Genomic DNA, 20718 nt, shown 5'->3' on the forward strand with positions numbered 1-20718 from the left:
ACTTCATCTAGAACTAATGATGTAATGTATGGGGATTAACATAAGAATAAAAAAAAAAAAAGATTCTCTCTCTCCCTCTCCCTCTGTCCCTTCTACCCCCCTCTGCTCTGCTTGCGCTCTTTCTCTCTCCCTCTCTCTCCCTGCCCCCAAAAAGATAAATGAATTACTTTTTTTTAATTAAACTTTTTAAACTTTTTATTTTGAGATAATTGTAGATTCACATGCAGTTGTAAGAAGTAATACAGAGATCCTGTGTACCCGTTACACAGTGTCCCCCAATGGTAACATCTTGTATAATAACCCAGCTAAACTATTGGTATTGACACAGTCAAGATCTAGAATATTTCCATCTCCATAAAGATCACTCACGTTGCCCTCCTATGGGCACACCCACTTATCTACCCCCACTAAACCCTCATTAACCCCAGGGAACCACTAGTCTGTTATCCATTTCTATTACTGTCATTTCAAGAATATTATACACATGAAATAATATAGCATATAACCTTTTTTTTCTTTTCTCACTTGACAGCATTCTCTAAAGATTCATCCAGGTTATTACATATATCAATAGTTCCTTCCTTTTTATTGCTGAGTATTATTTCATGGTATATACCAGTTTGTTTAACCATTCACAAGTTAAAGGACATCTGGGTTGTTTCTAGTTTTTGGCTATCATGGAGAAAGCTGCTATAAATATTTGTGTACAGGTTCTTGTGTGAATGTAAGTTTCTGGGATAAATGCACAAGATTGCAATTGCTGGGTAGTATGGTAGTTGTGTATTTAGTTTTTTTAAAAAACTGCCAAACTGTTTTCCAGAGTAGCTACACATTCTTACCAGCAATGATTAAGTGGTCCATTCTCCACCATCTCACCAGTGTTTAGTGGTGTCATTTAAAAATTTTTAACTCTTCTGATATAAGTAGAGACATACCTCATTGTGGCTTTAGTTTGCATTTCCCTAATAGTTAATGATATTGAACATTTCATGTGCTTTTTTGACATCTGTATATCCCTTTAGGTGAAATATATCTTCCTGTCTTTTGCCCATTTTTCTGGTTGGATTGTCTTTTTACTGTTGAGTTTTGAGATTTATTTATTTGACAGAGAGAGAGGGAACACAAGCAGGGGGAGCGCCAGAGGGAGAAGCAGGCTTCCCGCTGAGCAGAGAGCCTGAAGTGGGGCTCTATCCCAGAAACCTGGGATCATGACCTGAGCCGAAGGCAGACGCTTAATGACTGAGCCACCCAGGCACCCCAATAAATAAAATCTTAAAAAAAAAAAAAGATTTGATAAAATTAAAAAAAAAGATTTGATAAAATTAAAAAAAAAAAGAGTAACAGTTTGCTAAGTAGAAATCAATTAAATTACTCTAACAAAGTCATACTTGGGATATTCTCACTACAAAAACTAGAATAACATCATGATAGAATCAGACAGGGAAGAGGAGTTTTCCATCTAATAGATAATTCACTAAAATTTAATTATGTAGTTCTTGGGCTCATTTAGTAATAGGAAGAGAAACCAGTTGGAAAAGTTAATCTACAACTGGATAATTACACTCAATGCAGGCATTCATTTTGAATGGCTAGGTAGGGCTATCTTTCTCAACAGAATACATTTATTCATTTCTCTCTTGCATTTAGCACACTTAATAAAATAAAGAGTGCTAGTGGTACAATCAGGCCAATTATAAAATAAGAAAATAGTCTAAATTCAATTTTATATATTATGCAAAATAAAAACAGGTAAAATATAAAATAAAATGTCATCAAAACACTGGCAATGACTTATTTTGAAAAAATAACATCCAAATCCTCCAAAGCTCAAGGCTACCTTCATGAAGACTTTCTGAATTTCTCCAGCCCACAATGACTTTTCCTTTCTCTAAATGTTCACATCATCTATGTGCCTGAATCATTCAGGCACCATTTAATATTTTACATGTGCAAATTATCTCTCCTGTAAAACTAGGAGATCCAGGAAGTAAGTACATAAAAAGTACATGATCATGCTTGAGTATAATGAAATTATACTTTCATTATTCTAATGAAAGAATATTGAACTGAGAGTCAGGATGGAAAGATTTAAATTCTAAGTCTTTCAATTGCTGCCTCAACTAAAGCACTTCACATTTCCAGATTTCATCGCTTGAAAAATGAAAGGAATATATGGTCACAAAGAAACCATGAAAAAAATGCATGCAAAGCATCCTAAAACAATCAAATTGTTATTTTACTCAATGTTTACTCTTTACTACTGTATCAAGATATTCTTTCCAGCCACTAAATGACAGACACCAATCCCCAGAAGCACTCCCTCTTCCTCACCTCCATATCCACACGCAATAAAATGTTTAAGTTCAGCCCAAAGTTAAAAGAGGAAGAAAATGGCAAGGGGTTATTAAGAAGTAGAAAAGTACTAAAACAACCAAGAGATGCAGCACAGAAAATATATACAGGTTATATAAAATTAGTATCATAATATGGAAAAGAGAGAACACTACCTTTTTCTCTTTTTCAGAAAAGCCCTTTGTAGTGCTCTTTCATTGTTAACATTCTTTCAAATTTTTTCATTTCCCCTGAAGTTCAACCCTTCATTGCACTGGATTATAAATCTTGAGAAACAATTAAATGCAATGTCTGCAGTTAAGGGGGTTATTTTATTAATTATAAGACAAATTAAAAAAAAAACAAATCATGAAAAGTTGTCCATACCTCGTACTTTTTCTGCAGCCCAGTACTTCCCTGCAGTCTCCAGAATCCAGGCTTCATTCCTATCAGCTATCAGGAAACTATTGTGATAGCTAAATACCATCCTACTCTCTGAACAATTTCCACCCTGGCCATATTTTTCTAATAGATCAACAATGACATTGAGGGCTTTTTCAGCTGTATCAGCTCTTTCAAGGCCAAGTCTAAAATAAAAATATAAAAGTTCTCAGATTAAATTTCCATCATTTCTCTTAAACAATTTCATGCACATGAGATTTTTTGTTTATATTCAAAGCAAAAGTTCTTTCAAGTTAATGGATAAACTGAAATCCAACTTCTAAGCCATTCCTTCTGAAGTCAGTTTGGAATCATGAAAACAAAGTCTTTGGAATCATAGATCAATGTTCAAATTCCAACTTGGTAATTTATTGGCAAGTTGCTTTATCTCAGTATCTCATCTATAAAATGAGGATAATAATATATAGCCCATGAGGCTACTGTGAGAATTAATTAAGGTCTGATAAAGTATGTTAGGTACTTAACATAATTCACATAAACGAATCATAATTTTCAACTCCTTCCCTTCTCCCAATTAATGATCTTTGAGTCTGCAAATTACATGCATATATAAGCATACTTTGGAAATACTGCAGGTTCAGTTCCAGATCACTGGAATAAAACGAATATCGCAAAAAGTGAGTCAAGTGAATTTTTTGGTTCCCCAGTGTATATAAAAGTTATGTTCACACTATACTATAGTTTATTATGTGTGCCACAGCATTATGTCTAAAAAAACAATTACATACTTTAATTTAAAAATTGATTTAAAAAGACTTCCTTGCTAAAAAAAAATGCTAACCATTATCCGAGCTTTCACCAAGTTATAATCACTAATTACAGATCACCATAACAAATATAATAATAATAAAAAGTTTGAAATATTGTGAGAATTACCAAAATGTGACACAGAGACACGAAGTAAGCAAATGCTGTTGGAAAAATGGTGCTGATACACTTGCCGGGCATAACATTGCCACACCCCTTCAATTTGTAAAAACTGCAATATCTGTGAAGTGCAATAAGGCAAAGCATAGTAAGATGAGGTATGTCTGTACTCTGAAGCATTTTAACAGAAACTATAAAGTATCAATGTCCAAAATATGGGAAAAATAGGAAAATAAAACTTGTAAGAGTGTTAGACAAGTTCTATACTGAAAAAATATAATTAAAAAATAACCTGACAAGGTCCATGCCCAGTAGTGCCTCTTCATCACAAACTTCTTCTCTTCCCCATACAGCTTCATTCCCAATGCAAACTCCATGCTCATTGGCTCCCATTTCTGCCCCCCATAACCAAGCTGGGCGACTAAGGACAACAGCATATGTTTCAGGAACTTGATCAATTTCTATGTAAGTACACTGTAAAGAAAGTCATAGCAACAACCATAAAACCAAAAAAGAAAAAGTTATCAAGTTTCAGAATCTTACAAATCAAGCAGAAGATATGCCCACTATGAAATAAAGTATAACTAACTTAAAATTTTCTATAATAAAGTTATTACCCTTAAAACTTATTCAGAATTGGGCGCCTGGGTGGCTCAGTCGGTTAAGCGACTGCCTTCGGCTCAGGTCATGATCCCGGAGTCCCGGGATCGAGTCCCGCATCGGGCTCCCTGCTCGGCGGGGAGTCTGCTTCTCCCTCTCCCTCTGCCTGCTGTTCCCCCTGCTTGTGCTTGTTCTCTGTGTCAAATAAATAAAATCTTAAAAAAAAAAAACTTATTCAGAATTGACCCTAAAGATTTTATTCATTCAAATATTTATTAAGCATCTCTTACTACAAAGCACTCTAAGAGATATATTAGTTATAAAGATGAATCAGATACAAATCTTGCTTTCAAGAAACTAAGACCTTCACACTAACTAAAATACAACAAAATGTAAAGTATAAGGGCCATTAAGAAAAGTAAAAGTGAGGTGCTAACGTAAGCTTAGGAGAGAGAGTTTCTAGTTGTGAAATCTCGAAACATTTTGTAGAGGAAGATGTATTCAGTTGAAGCTTAAAGGGAATGGATCTCAATCTCAATGTCCAGTATTTCTTAATTAGTGACATAAGTCCCATATGGTAGCCCTTATATACAAGAGAATTGCTATAGAAGCCTACGTAACCTGTGGAAGTCACCCATCTGGTGTGATGGGGGTGTGTGTGTGTGTGTATGTGTGTGTGTGTGTGTGTGTGTGTGTATATATATAGTAGTATACTATATATATATAGTATACTAAATATAAACTATACTATAAAGTAGTTTAGTGGTAGTATAAAGAATAAGAACCACTGGTTTACAGAATAGGAGAAATTTAAACATAAAGAGAAAGTGGAAATGGATCTAAGATGAATAAAAAGTCTCGCAAAAGAAAAAAAAGGCCTGTATACAGAAAACATCTAATATTTAATATATTTTAGTATTAGAATAGCAATAAAATGAAATCTGAAAAATACATAACTTAGCAATAAAAGCATAATGTGAAACATTTTAAGTTCCATGTTGAATGGATTTTTTTTTTTTAAAGATTTTATTTATTTATTTGAGAGAGAGAATGAGAGAGAGAGAGAGAGAGCACATGAGAGGGGGAGGGTCAGAGGGAGAAGCAGGCTCCCTGCCGAGCAGGGAGCCCAATGCGGGACTCGATCCAGGGACTCCAGGATCATGACCTGAGCCGAAGGCAGTCGCTTAACCAACTGAGCCACCCAGGCGCCCTTGTTGAATGGATTTTTAATAATTTTTAAAGGATCCTTTAATTAATGTGTATACTACCAAATGGACTGCATAAAATGCATGTTAATAGTATTATCACAGGGCCCCATAAGCCTTTTTTTGATGATAAAACTGTTATTTCCAGAGACTGGAATGACTTTCTCTGTTCTATACCAATCAGAATACTTTCTGTCCATCAAACTCCAGCTGAAACCCCAGCTCCTGGTGAAGACTTCCTTGATCTCTAGTCTGAATTAACTGCTCCTTCTCCACTGTTGTCACAACTGTTGCTCTTACTTAAATTGAGCATTTAAACCACCCTATTTTATAATAGGGTTAGTTACATACACATCCTATTCCTCTACTAGACCCTAAGCTCCCGGAAGACAGAACTGGTCTTGACAGCAGACTTTAAATCTTTGCCCTATTTGACATGCTTGCGTATGATAAACATTCAAATATTTGATCAAAGAATTAACAATTATTTTTATTGTTATTTCAGCTTCCTCCAAATCATTGAAATATAAGACCAGAAATCTAGTTCTGACTCAAATTATTTTTCAAATTTAAATCCTTGAATTTTTAACTTCTATAGTTCCTGCCAAATAGCTAGGTATTTTTTTTAAAAAAAAGCTGTTTATGACATTTTTTAAAGAAAACTATTGCTAACAAAACATGTACTTCAAAAAAAAAAAAAAAAAAACGAAAAACAAAACATGTACTTCACCCACCTGAAGATGTTCTCTCGGGTTATCATGAACTGCAGCAGGAAAATAAACTACCTCTTGTACTTCATCACATAATCTATCTGAATTTTTTCCAAAAATAATCCTGTTACCAACAGTTGCTGGAGGTAATGCCACAAAAGTATCACAGGAACAAGGCTCCATTTTTTAAAAAACTAAAAAACATATAGAAGATTCAAAATAAAAGGAGAAAAACATTTTTAGTATATACAAAACAAAGAATTTTACTTGATGACCAATGGATGTTATTGCCATACCTAATAAAGGGTGTTCGTTAGAGTTTAAACTTTACACTGTACTACAAAAATCAGTAAGAAAACGACTTGGGAATGAATCTTGTACTACAAGAATCAGTAAGAACATAGCAATGACCAGTATCTTCTTCTAGTCTATAGGTCAAATTTATCCTCTAAGATCTTTCTCTCCTGAAGTCTTCCCTGAATCTCCTTTCACTATTTCCATATTTGGGAAGCCTGCATTTTACTGCTATGAAGACCATATCTGTGTACACATATGAGTTTCCATATTTGTGCACTTATAGGAGTCTCTTCCTGGATAGTAAGATCATTGAGGGCTGGGAGTACACTTTATTAATCTTTGTATTCTCATCACCTGAACTTATGAAAAGTCCCAATATTTCCTCAAACAAGAAGAATACACTCAGAACATAATGCTGAGCTGGAGAAGAATACACAGATTATAATACTGAGATGACTAAAATTTTTAAAAACTCACTGAATCAGACAAATACAAAAATATTGTTTTTGTTGATATTTCCAGGAAGAAGTTCACATACATAACTTGTAAATCCTGATTGTAGAATTTAGTATCAAGATTGTGTCTTCATTTGTGATTTGGAAAATCTTAAATCCTCAATTTTGGTAGAATATATTCGCTTCCAGAATGGACATAATTTTTTTAGAGTTTCCTGCTTTCCTTTATGATGCCCAAACTTTAGAATGGCTTCATACAAATAGAGGCTAGCAATTTAAAAACAACATAAATCTAATAAATGTTTCATTAAAAAATCAAAATGACTCAAGTAAGAAAGAAACACCTTTAGCCTGAATTAAGACTTGTCTCTTTTCCTCAGCTATGGATAGTTCCTCAGTTATACGATAGCTGCTATTCTTTTCTGTGTGAATCTCAAACTTTATGTCCTGGATCGCCTTTTCTTTGTGTTCCAAAGTTATTTCTACCACTGCATATCCTTGGCAGGCTATTTAATCTCTATCTAAGCCTTCTGTCTCGTCGGTAAATATCTCAGGAGGCTGTTATTAGAATTTAATAAGACAATGTGTAAAGCTTTTTTGCATAGTGCATGAAACATACCAGACACGCAAAAGAAAGCTGTTATAGTTATTACTGGACAGAAGAGTAAATTTCTCACGAAAGGTTTATTCTTGCTATCACACTCACTGCCTCCCTGAGAAAGGACTGGGTTGGTGGATCCCCTAGCGGTAGTAGCCACGTCCAATGAAAACCCTGGAGTCTCAAGGGCCGTCAAGCGGCACGAGATGATCAGGCTGGCTTAACAGGCGTCCTACGAGAAGCCAAGGAAACATGCCACCTAGTTAGGAAAACACCTAGCCCACTTAGAAAGGGAAGGTTTGAGAGCCTTTACGAACTCCTAGTACGCATTCATCATTCAACAAATGTTTATGAACATCTTTCTGAGCCAGACACCGTACAGCTGGTAACAAAATATAATCCTCGCTCTTGTGGAGTTGGCATTCTATTTTATATGCTTTAGTTCACCAAGAGCTTTCAGAAACATCACATCGTTTGATCCATACGAACGTACTACAGTTTGGGCGAGAATTACTGTTTTCACAACGCAGACGAGAAAATCGGTGCGGAAAACTTCATGGAACCCGAGTCAGAGTCCAGACTAAAGGGCTCAAACTTCAAACACCCCTTCCCACCCAGCACACACTCCACACCCCAGCTGGCGGCGCTCAGCCCACAACCCGCTCACCTCAGACCCGTGGCACCTCCCGCAGCCCCTCGGTCCCTCCCGCACTGCCCCTCGCGGCTACCCACTTCGCACCTCCGCTACGCACGCCCCGCCCCCGTTTACGCCCCTCCCCCGGCCTAAGACCTAACCTCAATGAAACGGGGAAGGGCGTGCTGGGGTCGGCGGAGGCGCTAGTCGCCGGAAGCTGTCACCTTTGACCGCGGAAGTTCCCGCTCGCCCTGGCGGCGCAGTTCCGGTTAGGCGGCAGTGTTTGTTTACGTTGTTCACAGGTCCCGCGGCTACCTTCCCCAGCTTAGGCTTTAGGATGGGGAAGTCTTTCGCCAATTTCATGTGCAAGAAGGACTTTCATCCCGCCTCCAAGTCCAATATCAAAAAAGTAAGTAAGGGGAGCAGGAGAGGGTTCTGGCCTTTGGCGTCTGGGTTCCCAGGGGCTGCTGGAGGTGAAAGTGGTGGTGTCTCTGGGATTCCTGGGACAGTCACCTCTTCCCCAGGCCTAAAGCCCTGGTCTTCTCGCCCCTTCTTCTCCGCTGAGAAACTCGCTGACAAAGCTGGCCCTCGACGCCTATTCTACATCAGCCAGAAGACGGGCAGCCTTCGTCTGCTCGGTCGGTTTGTCAGCTAGAATGTAAATCTTTTAAGATATGAAGAAGTCTGATCATAGGGTTACTCATTACTTCCTTAGCTGATTCTGGTTCCCAGAGATCGTGGCTTCTGAGCTCTGCCATCCTGTCCAAAGGTGATTACCTGTTTATTTAAGATAACTCTTAAAAGGGAAATAAAGTCACCTCTTGTTCCTCTTTTTATCCCACCCGGTAATGTAGCGTCTGATGACCTCTTTGAAGTTTGGCTATTTATTTTACTTACTATTTTTTAATTGAAGTATACACAGTGTTACATTAGGCTCAGATACACGACGACGTTTGGCTTTATTTTTGTATTTGCTTATATTTTTTAAAGTAATCTCTACAACCAACGTGGGGCTCGAACTCACGACCCCCGAGATCAGGAGTTACACGCTCTGCGACTGAGCCAGCCAGGCGCCCCCGTTTTGGCTTTTTAAATAATCGGTTACAGGCCTACTCGGTTCAGTACAGAAAAACCATGCTGAGTAGTATGACAGTGGAAAGCAAGAGTGGTGAAGTAGGAAAAGTCTGACCTTGGAATCAGACCTGGATTCTAGTTATTTCAGCACAGTCACTTTTAGCCCTGAGACCTTTCACAAATATTTAATATCCCTTATCCCCATCTCCTAATCTGTAAATTTAAAATGACCAGTATCAGTTACCTTGCCTTGAGAAATTGTTTTAAGGACTAAATAAGATGGTATATAAAGGTTTTGAAACACAGTACCACCTAGCATGGGGCCCACCACGTAGAGGGATTGCTCAGTAAAATGCTAATTGCCTCTACACACAAACTTTATTTGTAGCCTGACCCTAAAATACATGTGTTACCCAGAGCTTCATCCTTGGCCTGTGCCTTTATATGCTTTCCCAGACAATCACATCCAATTTCATGGTTTTAGCTACTCCCTCTCTACTCTCGACTCTCAATTCTACATTCTAAGTTTTCTCCCCCTAGCTTAAAGCACCTCAAGACAACTATATACTAAACAGTGTCATCATGGTATATTACAGGCATCTCAAACTCAACATATCTGAAATGGACATATCTTTCATCCTAAATCTGCTCTTCTTTTTATACTTCCTATCTCATATTAGTAGGAAATAGAGGTAGTAACACAATTCCTTCATCCTGACACCGAAGCCAGAAATTCAAGATTCCATCACCCCTTTATCTAGGTAGCTAATAAATTCTGTTTGTCTTACCTTACAAATATCTCTTGAATTCATCTCTCCTCTTTGTCACTACTTCCTGTTTCTTAGCTTAGACCCTCATCATCTTCCACCTAAACTGTTAAATTTCGTAACAGGTTTTTTTTTTTTTTTTTTTTTACTCCAGTCTTGACCCCTCTTGACCCCATTCTCTATATAGCCATCAGAATAATATTTTTTTAATTTGGCAGTTTTATTGAGATATAATTCACATACCATACAATCACCCACTTAAAGTGTACTATTTAGTGGTTTTTAGTATATTCTCGGATTTGTGCAGTCACCACCACAAACAATTATAGAACATTTTCATCACCTCCCCAAAAAAGCTGTGTGTGTTAGTAGTCACTCTCCTTTTGTCCTTAACCTTCCCTGCTCCCCCTCCCTAGGTAACGACTAACTTGCTTTCTGTTTCTGTAGGTTTGCCTATTCTGAACATTTCCTATAAATGGAATCATGCAATATGTGGCCTTTTATGAATCGTTTCTTTTTCTTAGTATAATGTTTTAGAAGTTCATCCATGTTGTAGAATGTATCGGTATTGTATTCCTTTTTATTGCTGAATAATTCCATTGTATGGATATAGCACATTTTATCTATTTATCAGTTGATGAATATTTGGGTTGTTTCCATAGAGTGGTCTTTTTAAAACACAATTCTGATCTCTTTTGGCTCCTTATTAAAATACTACAGGATTAAGTCCTTGTTATCTAACTTCAGTTTATTTTTCCTTCTTCATCCCCTATTGCTGTTCTTCCTCAGATTTTATACTCCAGTAGTATCAAACTACTTAATTCCTATTTTACACATCTGGGCCTTTGAGTTGTTCCCTCTACTGGTAGTATCTTACCCTGTTTTTTCCTTGGCAAAATTTTGATCCTCTTCAAACCCTGCTTAACATGTATGAAATTATTTACGTATGGGGTTATTTGTTGAAGCAGAGTTTATAATGGCAAAAGATTGGAAATTACTTAAATGCCCATCAGTACAGCAGGAGATTAATTAAATAAATGATGAGATAGCTCCACAGTGGAATGATATTCAGCCTGTCCTCCCCCAAAACCAGGAAAGCTTTTATTTACTGATCTAGGAGTGATCTCCATGATATTCGGTTTTATTTTATGCATATTCTGTGTGCATGTATGCAGTATATGTTACCATTTATGAAAAGAGTGTGTATGTTTGTTTTATATATATACACATATGTGTAATTTTATGTATATATGCATTAGAACATCTTCGGAAAGATTATAAGAAATTATAACCTTGGCTACCTATGAATATAGTTACTTAATTTAAAAATTAACCTCTAGGGGTGCCTAGGTGGCTCACATGGTTGAGTGTCCAACTCTTGGTTCAGCTCGGGTCATGATTTTGGGTTTGTGAGATCGAGCCTCCTGTCAGGCGCTGCACTCAGTGGGGAGTCTGCTTCAGATTCTCTCTCCACCCCCTCTCTAAAATAAAATAAATAAATCTTTAAAAAAAATTAACTTCTAAAAACCAAAACTTGCTAGAAAGCATTCCATTGTACCAGACTTCCTCCTGTCCTCTAATCACTATCTTGTTCTATTTATCTTGGGCATATTTCTATTATCCTGATATCAAACTTTATTATTATTTACACAATTCATTTTTTTATTATGAAATAGCTTAAACATACAGAAAAGCTATGTAATTTTTATTAGATTCTGAGCATTTTGAAGGCAAAAGTGTGTTTTATTTTTATTCCAGTCCATGGTACTCAATATGTATTTAAGCTCTTGAGCAATTGAGACTAATAAATAACTTTGTAAAATCTAGAGCTTTAAATAAATGGTATTGTTAGAAATAATATGTTATTCATTTGAATATTATTAATGTGTTATTCTACGAGGCAGTGACACCCTGTATGTCTTTGTTGCAGCTGTTTTCACTTTGAGCTACAGTGAAAATTCCAAATGTGCTTTTTATTGCCTATTCCAAGTGTAGGGGTTTTTTTTTTGTTCTGTAACGTTACACTGGTAAGTATGAAGTCAGTGGAAGAAACTTTCAGGAAACTTGTACCAAAAGAAATTTCTGGTATATGCTGTCCCTGAAGAATTCTCTTTTCATTTCTGTTTTTGCTTTTATTTCCATGTGAATTCCTTCTTGTCCACATCTAAAACAGTGTCCCCTTAGAACCTTCCTTTTTTATCACTACTAAAATACTGGTAACTACCCCTCTTTTGCTTCTAAAATTGAGTAATGGCAGTTTATCCCACACCCTCTTCACCACACCTATCTGCCCCCATAATTAATAATTATAATTTTATCAATGTAAGTATTTGTCCTCCAATTTACCTTCTTAAAACTTAGCATGTTTGGAGAGAAAGTTTTGACTTGCTGTTTACATTGAATGGTTGTCAAATACTGTGTCCTTTACTGTAAAAGCAGTAGGAAGGCATTGATATCTTTTAAACCTAGAAATAACCTGATTAAGTATCCTTGAATAAGTTGTGTGGGCTTTTTACCTCCACCACTTTTATGATTTTGAGGATTTCACATGGGGACACATTCAGCCTGTAGTGTGGTGCCCTTGAGCAACTCCAAGACATTTGACGCATCTCTGTGTTGTCTCTGTTTCCTCTCTTGTCTCTTCCCTTTTTTCTACAATTACCTTTCAATTTCTTTTCTTTTTTCTTTTCCTTATCCTCCATTTCTCCTCTTTTGGAGTGTCTGTGTTACCCATTGGCATTGGTGGGCATTATTTATTCCTACTGGTTGTGCCCTAGACGTTTTCTAGACTAGACATGTTCCATATAGAGAGATGGTCATTCTCTTCTCTGAGACAACACAGAGACTCAGTGCAAGAAGCTGTTGTACCACAGGTGCTCAAAGTGGTTCTTAAGTTTGATATTTTTGCCTGAAAGTTTAGCTGTTTTGAATGACTAGATTTAAGGACCTGTATCAAGGCACAAATCAGACTTTTTAGCTGTTTTTTTGTGGTGATGTCATTATGGCCAAATAGGTTATGTTGTAAACTATGTATGGTAACATTTTATATTTTATTATAAAGAAAAGCAAACTTTTTATTTAACTTAAATTTTTTACTTTATTAATTTAGGTATGGATGGCAGAACAAAAAATATCATATGATAAGAAGAAACAAGAAGAATTAATGCAACAGTATCTTAAAGAACAAGAATCATATGATAATAGGTAAGAAATTCCACTGTGCTAGTGGTTTTATTTGTGTGTGTATGGTTGGCTTTTTTTTTAATTCAATTAATTAACATGTAATGTATTATTAGTTTCATAGGTAGAGTTCAGTGATTCATCAGTCTTGTGTAATACTCAGTTCTCATTACATCACGTGCCCTCCTTAAAGTCCATCACCCAGTTACCCCATCCCCCCACTCGCCTCCCCTCCAGCAACCCTCAGTTTGTTTCCTATGATTGAGAGTTTCTTATGGTTTGTCTCCCTCTCTGATTTTTGTCTTGTTTTATTTTTCCCTCTCTTCCCCTATGATCGTGTTTTGTTTCTTAAATTCCACATATCAGTGAGATCATATGATAACTGTCTTTCTCTGGTTGACTTATTTTGCTTATATGCTAGTGTTTTTAGAATAATCAGTTGCATGAGAATGATCACTTATTAAATCATGTATTAAATTAGCTTTTTTTGAATTGAATGCCCCAATGATAGGATTCTATTTCCTGGTACCCTTTTTACTCTTATATCTGTACATTGCCACTTTTTCCAACCTTACCCATAATTCACATAAAACATACGTTGATGTGACTCCATATACAGTTTATGAGCAAATCCCAACTTAGGTAAAGCTTGGAAGAACAATGAAAGTCTATACTCGAACTACTGAGACTGCTTACAAGATATTTCTTTAGCATACACTGAAATGAAGAGATGCACAGGACACCTTCAAGAAGTAAAATGAAGTGACTCTACTTGACCTGCATGTCGTTGCTCTATTAATGGCAGGATCATAGCTAGAGTCCTTTATTGGTTTATTCTAGCATAGGACCTGCCCTTTATTTATTGTCATTTTATGTTTATATTAGCAAGTCTAACTCAAGCTGGTTGCTCTTGGTTAATCAAGCAAGTGAATAGTGGTGCTTTAGTTATATAGACCATACTTTCTTCAGCTCATTTCTGTTTTTCATCAAGATATGAAATATAAGTACTACTAAACTTACAAAATATTCTCTTTAAAATATAGTATATCAAGAGTGAAATTATAGAAATAAAACTTTTAGTTTCAATTAAGTACTTTTCTCACTAATTCAGTTTAATCTGGTTAACTTTTATTGAGTACCTTCCATGCAAAACAGTAAATAGGCCTTTTTGTTATAGGGGCTTATAAAAGTGTGATACGTAGTTTGTCTCTGCCCTCAGGAATATCTACTAAGTATTATAGTTCAAAGCTGAATATAATAACTGATATATTAAAAACAATGTTTTAAAAACTGTAGATGCTAATGTAGGACAGAATAATAATTTGGGATAACAAAGTAAGACTTCATGAAAGAAGTGACATTTGAGCTGAACTATGAAGAATGTTGAGGATTTAGATCTGTGGTTCTATCTGAAGACCATTATTGCCCCCACACACCCCCATGCCCTTGCCAGGGGACCTGTGGCAGTGTTCGGACATATTTTTGATTGTCACAACTCAGAGGTTGGATGCTACCAACATCTAGGGAGTGGAGACTAGGGATGCTGCAAAACAACCTACATTCAGAGAAAACAAACAAAACAAAACAACCTACAATATGCAGGACAGCCCCACACAGCAAAGAATGATCTGGTCCAAAATGTCAGTAGCATCACTGTTGAGAAACCCTGATTTCCATATAGTAAAAGCTTATTAAAGATCACAGGGGGAAAGTAGAGAGGGTGTTCAGGGAAGCAGCCGATAGTTGAGTTAGGCTGATAAAGAGATAGTGGAAGTTGAAAAGTAGGTTTGCAACAGATTATACTGCTTATTCTTTTTTTTTTAATTAAGTAGGCTCCATGCCCAACATGAGGCTTGAACTCAAGACCCTGAAATCAAGAGTTGCACGTTCTACCAACTGAACCAGTCAGGCACTCCCTGTTTATTCTTTATCTTAAAAAAGAGTTACTTTATTCTTTTTGTAATTTAATATTTGAAGCTATACAAATATCCTGTTCTTCCTTGAACTATTGTTCACTAATTTAGCATTCACTGTTGGATATTGCCTGCATCAATTATTACTGTGGTATTCTAATCTATTCCTCTCATTCCTTCTACATTTTAAAATTTGAATTCCTGTGGAAAAAAGAATTTTCCCTTTCCCTCCTTTAGTTATTTATTTAATTATTTATTTCTATCAGTATGGACTCAGGTATTTATTTAATGGGTTATAATCCAATACTATTGTTACTTCTTTTGGTGCTCAGATTGTTCAGTTTTGGCCTTTGACTGCTCTACCAGCTTGGCACCTATGTCCAGCCCCTGGTAACCACTATTTTACTTTCTCTTTGAATTTGCCTGTTATAGGTGCTTCCTATAAGTAGAATAAAAATATTTGTCTCTTTGCGTCTGACTTATTTCACTTAGCACAATGTGTTCAAGATTCATCCATATTGTAGCATGTGTCAGAACTTTTTTCTTTTTATGGCTGATTAATATTCCATTGTATGTATATACCATATTTTGTTTATCCATCCATCCATGGATAGACACTTGAGTTGCTTCTGCCTTTTGGCTATTGTGAGTAATGCTTCTGTAAACATTGGCATGCAAATATCTATCTGTTCAAGTCCCTGCTTTCAGTTCCTTTAGGTATATACTTAGGAATAGATTTGCTGGATCATATAGTAATTCTGTATCTAGCTTTTAAAGGACCACCAAACTCTTCCATAGTAGCTGCACCATTTTACATTCCTACCAGTAATGCACCAGGGTTCCATTTTCTCCATGTCCTTGCCAATGTTTATTATTTTCCTTTTTTTTTTCATAATAGCCATCCTAATTAGTATGCAGTGGTATCTCATGGTTTTAATTTATATTTCTCTATGGCTTATATTTCTCTGATAACTAATGATACTGAGCTTTTCATATGCTTGATTTTAACTTTTAAAATGGTGTTAATTTAAGATATAATTTGTTAAAAGTGTATGTTGGCTTTAAGTATATATATTTACAGAGTTTTGGAGCCATCACCGTAATCTAATATCAGAACGTTTTCATCATCTGAAAAAGAAATATTGTACCCGTTAGCAGTTACTTCCCATTCCCACACCCTGTCCCTCTACCTGTCAACACTAAGTAACCACTAATTTACTTTCTGTCTCTGTAGATTTGCCTGTTCTGAACTTGGCATATAAATGGGATCATACATATAAATGGTCTTTTGTGACTGGCTTCTTTCACTTAGTATAATGTTTTTGAAGTTCATCTATTTTGTAGCATGTATCAGTAGTTCATTCCTTTTTATTGCAAAATAATATTCCATTGTATGGATATAGATCTGTCATCCTTTTGCTCTTTTCCTTTTTTTTTTTTTTGGCTCTCCTTTTTTTTTTTTTTACGGTTCTTTATAAATTCCAATGGAAATAAGAGAAGAATTATAATTATGTAATATACCCTTTGTGATTGCCTTTTTCAAGTATAAGAGGAGATTCTATTCACTCTTTAGCTTTCATCTTGATAATCAGGACTTACTTGGATCTTATGAATTAAAACTTTAACTCAACCAGGCATTCAATTTATTGCAGAGCTTTTTTAAAAAAAATCACTGCATATCTCTCTAAACAGAACCCAAACTGGGAATTTTCAGTGTTAGAACTAGAAAGAAAATGATTTTTGAGGTGCAGCAGACATTGATTCCATCATAGTAATTAACCTGTTGTAGAATATCTTTAAACTGTTCTCTCCTCTTTGGCTTCATCAAAGAATTTGATTCTCCTATTGACTTTGACTCTTATTACAAGCATTAATTGGATTTGACTTTCTAAAGAAATTCTAGAGAGACTCATTTTTCCAAAACTGTTTGATCCCTCACAATTAAGAAAAAAATGTTGGCACTATTTAACTTAATTCCAAATTTGTGCTGCCATATAGGATTTCAAAGCTGTCATTATTTCCATAGCATTTCAGAGTTTAAGAAAAGCATGTGAGAGTGACCATGGCATTTTTCCCCTTTTCTGTTGGAAGGGCGAAGATCTCTCAGGTAATGAGAGAGTCTCAAATTAAAACCAGTTACTAAAGAGGCAGTACTATTTGACTTCCCATTCATGTACTTCAGATGTTATCTAATCAGTGAAGTAAAGTTTTGGAACTTTATCTCTAATAAAAATATTTTCTCTTAACTCCCTTAGGGTTGTGAGAGATGGGGAACGGTTATTCTGTAATTTTTTTCCTCCTATGTAAAATTGTTAACTTTCTTGTTTAATTTAGGTTGCTTATGGGAGATGAGCGTGTAAAGAATGGCCTTAATTTCATGTATGAGGCCCCACCAGGAGCTAAAAAAGGTACTTGCTTCATTTCCTTTTTTTTTAGTCTTTGATGTGTTGACAACTAAAGATTGAGAACCATTATGACAGACATTTTTAAAAAATTGCTCTTTGGGGCGCCTGGGTGGCTCAGTTGTTAAGCGTCTGCCTTCAGCTCAGGTCATGATCCCAGGGCCCTGGGATTGAGCCCCGCATTGGGCTCCCTGCTCGGCGGGAAGCCTGCTTCTCCCTCTCCCACTCCGCCTGCTTGTGTTCCCTCTCTCACTGTCTTTCTCTGTCACATAAATAAATAAAATCTTTAAAAAAAAAAAATTGCTTTTCATCTTTTGGGGCTCCTGGGTGGCTCAGTTGGTTAAGTGTCCAACTCTTGATTTGGGCTCAGGTCATGATCTCAGGATCATGAGATTGAGCCCTGTGTTGGGCTCTGTGCTCAGCACAGAGTCTGCTTAGGATTCTCTCTCCCTCTCCCTGCTTGTGTTCTCTCTAAATAAATAAATAAATTTATATATAAATCTTTAAATAAATAAATACATACATACATAAAAGTTGCTCTTCATCTTTTAAAATTGCTATTATTCTGTAAAGATAATTTTAAAATACTGAATTCAGTACAATAGAATAAATAGTAAAAATAATTGTCTAATCTAGTAATATTTCGTGACTTGACATTTTTAATGACTTGACCTTTGAGGAGGAAAAAATGTCAGCATGAGCAGAAGTGCATTTATTCTTTTATAATTTGTGTATAACATCTTTAGTCCTTCTTACTGAATATACTTATAGATAGCATAATATTCTGTCAATGAAAAATATAAAAGTTTAAAAACTAGGAATTAATATGCTTACTGCATACTGTCTCATTCAATATTGTATTTATCCTTTAGTGATTTGAATTTTACCTTGTGAAAGAAGAAAAAAAAAGGTCAAACCAATAATTTCTTAAAAGTTACAATTAAATACCATGACAGCATAGTATAGTATATGATAGCAGACTTTAATGTTGAAATTTTTAACTTGATCTACCTTTTTTTTCCTCCCATATGTTTGATCTGCAATCAAGAAAACAAAGAGGTAAAGTACTATTTTCTGTGTTTGGATTTACTTGGCAATAGATTGTAATTTTATGGAAAAATTGAAAGACTTCTTAATGAATGTTTTTAGAAAGAAGAAACAGAAGGAGAGACCGAATACAAATTTGAATGGCAGAAAGGAGCCCCCCGAGAAAAGTAAGAGCCAGTTTTCTTTTAAGATGAAATCTGTATCATGGGGCGCCTGGGTGGCTCAGTCATTAAGCGTCTGCCTTCGGCTCAGGTCATGATCCCAGAGTCCTGGGATCGAGCCCCTCATCGGGCTCCCTGCTCAGTGGGAAGCCTGCTTCTCCCACTCTCCCTCCCCTGCTCGTGTTCCCTCTCTTGCTGTGTCTCTCTCTGTCAAATAAAGAAATAAAATCTTAAAAAAAAAACTTTAAAAAAAAAGATGAAATATATATCACTAACTTTAATATCCCATCTTATGTTGTCTTTTCGTTCACTAGTGCAGGCAACTAATGTTAAAGGTATTTATTTATACATAGACTTGATCATAGACTTTACTTGATCATAGACTTTAATTTTATATAGTTTTCCTTTTTTTAAAATCACAAATCATCAGCGGCACCTGGGTGGCTCAGTCATGGAGCGTCTGCCTTCGGCTCGGGTCATGATACCAGGGTCCTGGGATCGAGCCTTGCATTGGGCTCCCTGCTCGGTGGGAAGCCTGCTTCTCCCTCTCCCACTCCCCCTGCTTATGTTCCCTCTTTCGCTGTGTCTCTCTCTGTCAGATAAATAAATAAAATCTTTAAAAAAAAAAAATCACAAATCATCAAACTGGACAATTAATAATAAGTGGTGTTTGGAATTACTAAATAGATTTCATAGTTCTGTGTATTTATTGAAGTTACATATTTTATAATATATTTAGAACTATAAAACTATTTTCAGAATAACTGCTGTTTAATTTATTAAATTGTTCTTAATATTGTGTTTGTATGTATTCTCTACTTAATAGATATGCCAAAGATGACATGAACATCAGAGATCAGCCCTTTGGTATTCAGGCAAGTGACCCATATTTTACTCTGTAAGAATAATTTTTATTTAATAAATACTTCTTTATACTGTTGTCCAAAAGGTATGTAAGCTGAAAAGGGCTCTTTGGTTTTGATTTGTATCAGGTAGTAAAAGGACTAGGGGAAAAAACATTAAATGTAGTAGACTGATAAAATAGGAATCGGGAATCTCATGTTCATGTGGATTCCCTGTACATATGCCTATTAAATTTGATTTTCTCCTGTTTAAAAAAAAAAAAGATAGGAATCAAAGTTTTATACTGAGGGTTATAATGATAGGGGTCTCTTCAGTTTTCAGGAAATTGGAGAATTAGCTTAAGGTTAAGAAAAGATTTAAAACTATTTGTTTAGAACTGGGACAAAATATCACCAGAAGGCCAGATTCTTGTTGGAAATAACATTTTTTGGAATCCTGCCTTGCTTATTCATTTACATATTATCTGTGGCTACTTTCCTGCTACATTGGCAGAGTTGGAACAGAGACCTCTGGCCCATGAAGTTTAAAATATTTACTCTCTGATTCTTTACAGAAAAAGTTTGCCAACCCCTGATTAGGAAACCGAAACTTCAAAGGTTAACTTTTAAAAATTAGAGAATTTAAGATTCAGCCATAACGTAATTCCTTTTTGGTATTTTACCATTTCTTTTTGGATGACATTGTTTTATTGCCACCAAGTAACAGTCAAAAAGAAATAGGATTCATAGCTTTTAGGCAGAATTTATAAAAGATATTAGTATTTATATTAAATTACCAAATACAGTCATGGAGTCTTTCACTGGAAATCTTTGAAAAATGACAGTAATTTAACTTAAACTCTACCAAGGAGTAGGGATTTGAACATTTCTTAGATTCTTACTACCTTAATAACTAAAATAACGTCCACTATTTCTCAGGTTCGAAACGTGAGGTGCATTAAATGTCACAAATGGGGTCATGTCAACACAGATCGAGAATGTCCTCTGTTTGGTCTTTCTGGAATCAATGCAAGTTCAGTTCCCACTGATGGCTCAGGTAGGCACTAGACATGAATTATGTTTGTTTTAGAATTTGTATCAAGGATAAACATAACAAGGAAAGATAACATTTTTCTTTAATCTCTCTGGGTATTGTTTTCCTTTGGTTTGTTT

The 20718-nt window shown here is 35.7% G+C and overlaps 2 protein-coding genes across 2 annotated transcripts in view; one reads left to right on the top strand and one right to left on the bottom strand.

Annotated features, from left to right (window-relative positions):
- Positions 1-2229: 2229 nt before the first annotated feature.
- SCRN3 (secernin 3) lies at positions 2230-8280 on the bottom strand. The gene is made up of 5 exons (XM_081814148.1): positions 8193-8280; positions 6200-6369; positions 3953-4134; positions 2719-2918; positions 2230-2618 (listed from the first exon to the last, which is right to left on the bottom strand). Exons 2-5 carry the CDS (start codon positions 6356-6358, stop codon positions 2611-2613), a joined length of 549 nt encoding a protein of 182 aa, XP_081670274.1. The 5' UTR covers positions 6359-6369; positions 8193-8280; the 3' UTR covers positions 2230-2610.
- Positions 8281-8394: 114 nt separating this feature from the next.
- The window catches only part of CIRSR (corepressor of RBPJ and splicing regulator), a 38391-nt gene continuing 26067 nt past the window's right edge, over positions 8395-20718 (top strand). Inside the window, exons 1-7 of the mRNA XM_006744587.3 lie at positions 8395-8568; positions 13110-13204; positions 17428-17501; positions 18544-18554; positions 18645-18709; positions 19530-19578; positions 20485-20602. Of these exons, the coding sequence (XP_006744650.1) occupies positions 8497-8568; positions 13110-13204; positions 17428-17501; positions 18544-18554; positions 18645-18709; positions 19530-19578; positions 20485-20602 (484 nt within the window). The 5' untranslated portion in view covers positions 8395-8496. The remainder of the gene's footprint in view (positions 8569-13109; positions 13205-17427; positions 17502-18543; positions 18555-18644; positions 18710-19529; positions 19579-20484; positions 20603-20718) is intronic.

This window comes from Leptonychotes weddellii, chromosome 3 (assembly GCF_054177405.1).
Source record: "Leptonychotes weddellii isolate Sample4059 chromosome 3, ASM5417740v2, whole genome shotgun sequence".
Taxonomy (NCBI): Eukaryota; Metazoa; Chordata; class Mammalia; order Carnivora; family Phocidae; genus Leptonychotes; species Leptonychotes weddellii.

Excerpts from the sequence above, each read along its gene's own strand:
- SCRN3 (XM_081814148.1), bottom strand. The coding sequence starts at position 6,358 with ATGGAGCCTTGTTCCTGTGATACTTTTGTGGCATTACCTCCAGCAACT. Across the intron at positions 4,135-6,199 it reads ACCCGAGAGAACATCTTCAG|TGTACTTACATAGAAATTGA; the intron begins GTGGGTGAAGTA and ends CTTTCTTTACAG. Across the intron at positions 2,919-3,952 it reads CTGGGCATGGACCTTGTCAG|ACTTGGCCTTGAAAGAGCTG; the intron begins GTTATTTTTTAA and ends TTTTTATTTTAG.